Source organism: Lipotes vexillifer, unplaced genomic scaffold, assembly GCF_000442215.2.
Source record: "Lipotes vexillifer unplaced genomic scaffold, Lipotes_vexillifer_v1.1 scaffold1098, whole genome shotgun sequence".
Classification (NCBI taxonomy): Eukaryota; Metazoa; Chordata; class Mammalia; order Artiodactyla; family Lipotidae; genus Lipotes; species Lipotes vexillifer.
This window is the reverse complement of record NW_006798559.1, coordinates 838,299-841,174: the sequence shown is the minus strand read 5'-3', so window position 1 is coordinate 841,174 and position 2,876 is coordinate 838,299. Positions and strand designations below refer to the sequence as shown.

Genomic DNA, 2,876 nt, shown 5'->3' with positions numbered 1-2,876 from the left:
ACAGCAACTCGTTACCATCAGGAATGCCAAAGCTGCAAAGGTAAGGCGCTGGTCAGTTGTCTGTGGAGATTGCGTTTCTTAAGTTCATAATTAATTTACAGCATGTTGCATCTTAGGAAGGACAGTGCTAACTTTAGCCTATGTATTCCAAGTTTCCAGTGTCATTGGTGAGTATTACAGCAACGGGACTTAGTTAGATGAATTAATTGCTCATCCAGGCAACACAGAGAAACAACTGTATGGCAGACATGGTGCTGGGACCTTAGGATACAGAGTTGGTGAGACTCAGTCCCTGCCCTCATGGAACCTTGTTCTTCCCACCCTCAACACACGTGCACATGTGCACACACACACACACACACACACACACACACACACACACACTCTTGTACTCCCTGTCTCTTTCTCCTCCACCTCGCTTTTCCTCCTCACCTTTCTTATTCTTGCCTTTGACATATACTTCTCTGCTAGGTTTCTCTAATGCTGCCTTATCTAGGCTCTACTGCCTTCCTCATGGTCCCTAGTCTCAGTCTATTGCTGGTAGAAAAATGAGAGAGGAGTCCTGGAAAACCCAGGGGGAGCTTGACTCTCCAGAGCTCACTGGACTGGGAAAGCCAAGGAGTGTAGGGCCAGATGAAGATATTAAAATGGCCTCACTATTTAAAATCTGATTTAGCCCATATGAGCATGTTCCTGGAGAAGGGTTTTGTACTGGGAAGGTGATGGCAGTGAAGGATGGGACCAAGTCCCCTACCACTCTGTGTTGACCTTGTGAGATTATGTCATGAAGTCACCAAAGGGCAGATTGATGTTCAGCCAGTACAAACCAGAATAGCCTTGCCAGTTGTTTAATATTTAAATAGTAACTGCCTCAAGCCCCTGGAAGGTCCCCACCATTACCTTGGCCCCTACCTGAAAAGTCTCACACCTCCTCAGGATTAGCCACAAGGGTTCATCCTGACCTACCAAGGGGGCCTCTGGACCCAGCTCCCGCTCTAGGGACAAGAGTCATTCTCATCGGAAAGCGCCCTGCTAAAGAGCTGTTAAATATTTTATTGCCTCTGCAAAACAGCATATTATAGAACAAGTAAAAAGAAAACAGAAATTGGACTTTTACCAGCTACTAAATTGTACACGTCATTGTACTTAACACTTATTTCATCTTCACACCAAACCAGTGTGAAGTAGATGGCGTTTTCCCAAGCTACAGGTCAAAAAGATTCAGAGAAATTAAAACATTTCCGGGAACAACATAGAACCAAGACACACATCTAAATTTGTGTGACCATGAGGTCCATGCTCCTCCAACTACACACCCTTCGGGAGGCTCGCATTAAAATCAGGGACCACCAGATATAACATAACGTCAGTCGTTATCACCATCCTGAGCGCTTAGCATGCTTAGCAAAGCCTCGGGAGCAAGGGAGAAGGAACCAGAGAGAACGCAGGCAGCCTTGAAGCATTGCCAACTGGAGGGCAACCATGTGAGGTGAAAGGAAGGTAGGAGGACATCTGAGACTAACCAAATCTCACCCTTGACTTTGCCAGCGGTCAGAGGAGATAGTTGGAGTAGAATATGCCCCCCAGAATACATGAAGAAACTAAAGCACAGCAATTTACAGGTATGAATAACACAAAAGCCATTTAACAGCCGCAGGACTGGGGTCTCCAGTTGTAGGGTCCAGCACTTTCTCCTCCAGGCTATGACACATCACACCAGCTCCATCATGGTCTTCCCCTGTGTTCTTTGTGACTGAATATAGTGCCTTCATCCAGTCGCCCACCTAGAATCATGGAATTCGTCTTGAATTTTTCCCATTGCCATCAACCCCAGAATCTAAGCCATCACCAAGTCCCTTCAGTTGTATCTCCTAGATCTCTCCCATCTCCAATAAGAACTCCCTAATTCTGGCTCTCCTCATCTCCCCAGTAACACTCCCTACTGGTCCCCCTGTCTGTAGTTTGTCTAACCTGTCCAATGCCATCTTTGGTCCTATCACTCTGCTCAAAACTCTCTGTTTCCGCCCATCCATGGAACAAAATCTAAATTTTTTAGCCGAGCATGCAAGATTTATGATGCTCAGGCCCCAGCCTACTTACACTTTCCTCCTAGAACTTTTCCCTTTAGCAAAGTGAATAGCTGGCCATTCCCTGAACATGCAATGCTGTTTCTTGTTCTTGTTCCCTTTGACTGGAATGGCTGCCCTGTTCATCTATGGGAAATGCTCTCTTCATTCTCCAGGTCTCCCACGGGCTTCCCAGCTCCTCCTATGAGCTTTGCTCCCTTTGGGCTCTGTGCACACCTCCACTGTAGCATCAATTGCACTGCATGGTCATGGTCCTAGGTCTAACTCTACACAACAAGCCCAGGAGTTTCTCAAGGGCTCTGTATGCGCATTCCTAACCCATTGCCTGCCTGGCACAGATGCTCAATGGGTGTTTGCTGTTGAATGAAAGTGAAGGGGTAATTCCAATGACTCTAACAGCGGGGCCTCAACCACTCAAGGACTAAGATCAGATTCGAATTTCTTAGGGACTCCAGAAAGTAGTGGTGGAGAAGGTTTAGTGGCCATTAAATCTAAGTGGAATTGAGGAGTCTCAGCGAAAGATGTTGAGGCCTAGAAGATTACAGGTCTGGGCCAGGAAGGCGGAGACACCTGGGGCAAGGCAGGGGCAGGAAGGCATAGAGCAGGAAGCACGTAGCCCGGAAGAGATTGGGAGTGGGTAGGACAGAATCAGGAGGGAAACATTCCCAACAGCAGGATTCAGTAGTCTTTACCTGAATGCATGTTACACAAGTTTTGTACTCAAGTAGTAATTATGGGAAAGAATTTACAAATGTCGGGGGACGTGTTAACTTATATTTTCTCTTTCCC

The 2,876-nt window shown here is 46.7% G+C and overlaps 1 protein-coding gene across 1 annotated transcript in view; it reads left to right on the top strand.

The window, feature by feature from the left end:
* Positions 1-2,876, top strand: part of DNAH6 (dynein axonemal heavy chain 6) — a 302,264-nt gene that overhangs the window by 140,372 nt on the left and 159,016 nt on the right. Inside the window, 1 exon segment of the mRNA XM_007470601.1 lies at positions 1-40. This exon segment is cut by the window's left edge and continues 8 nt beyond it. Coding sequence (XP_007470663.1) covers positions 1-40 — 40 coding nt within the window.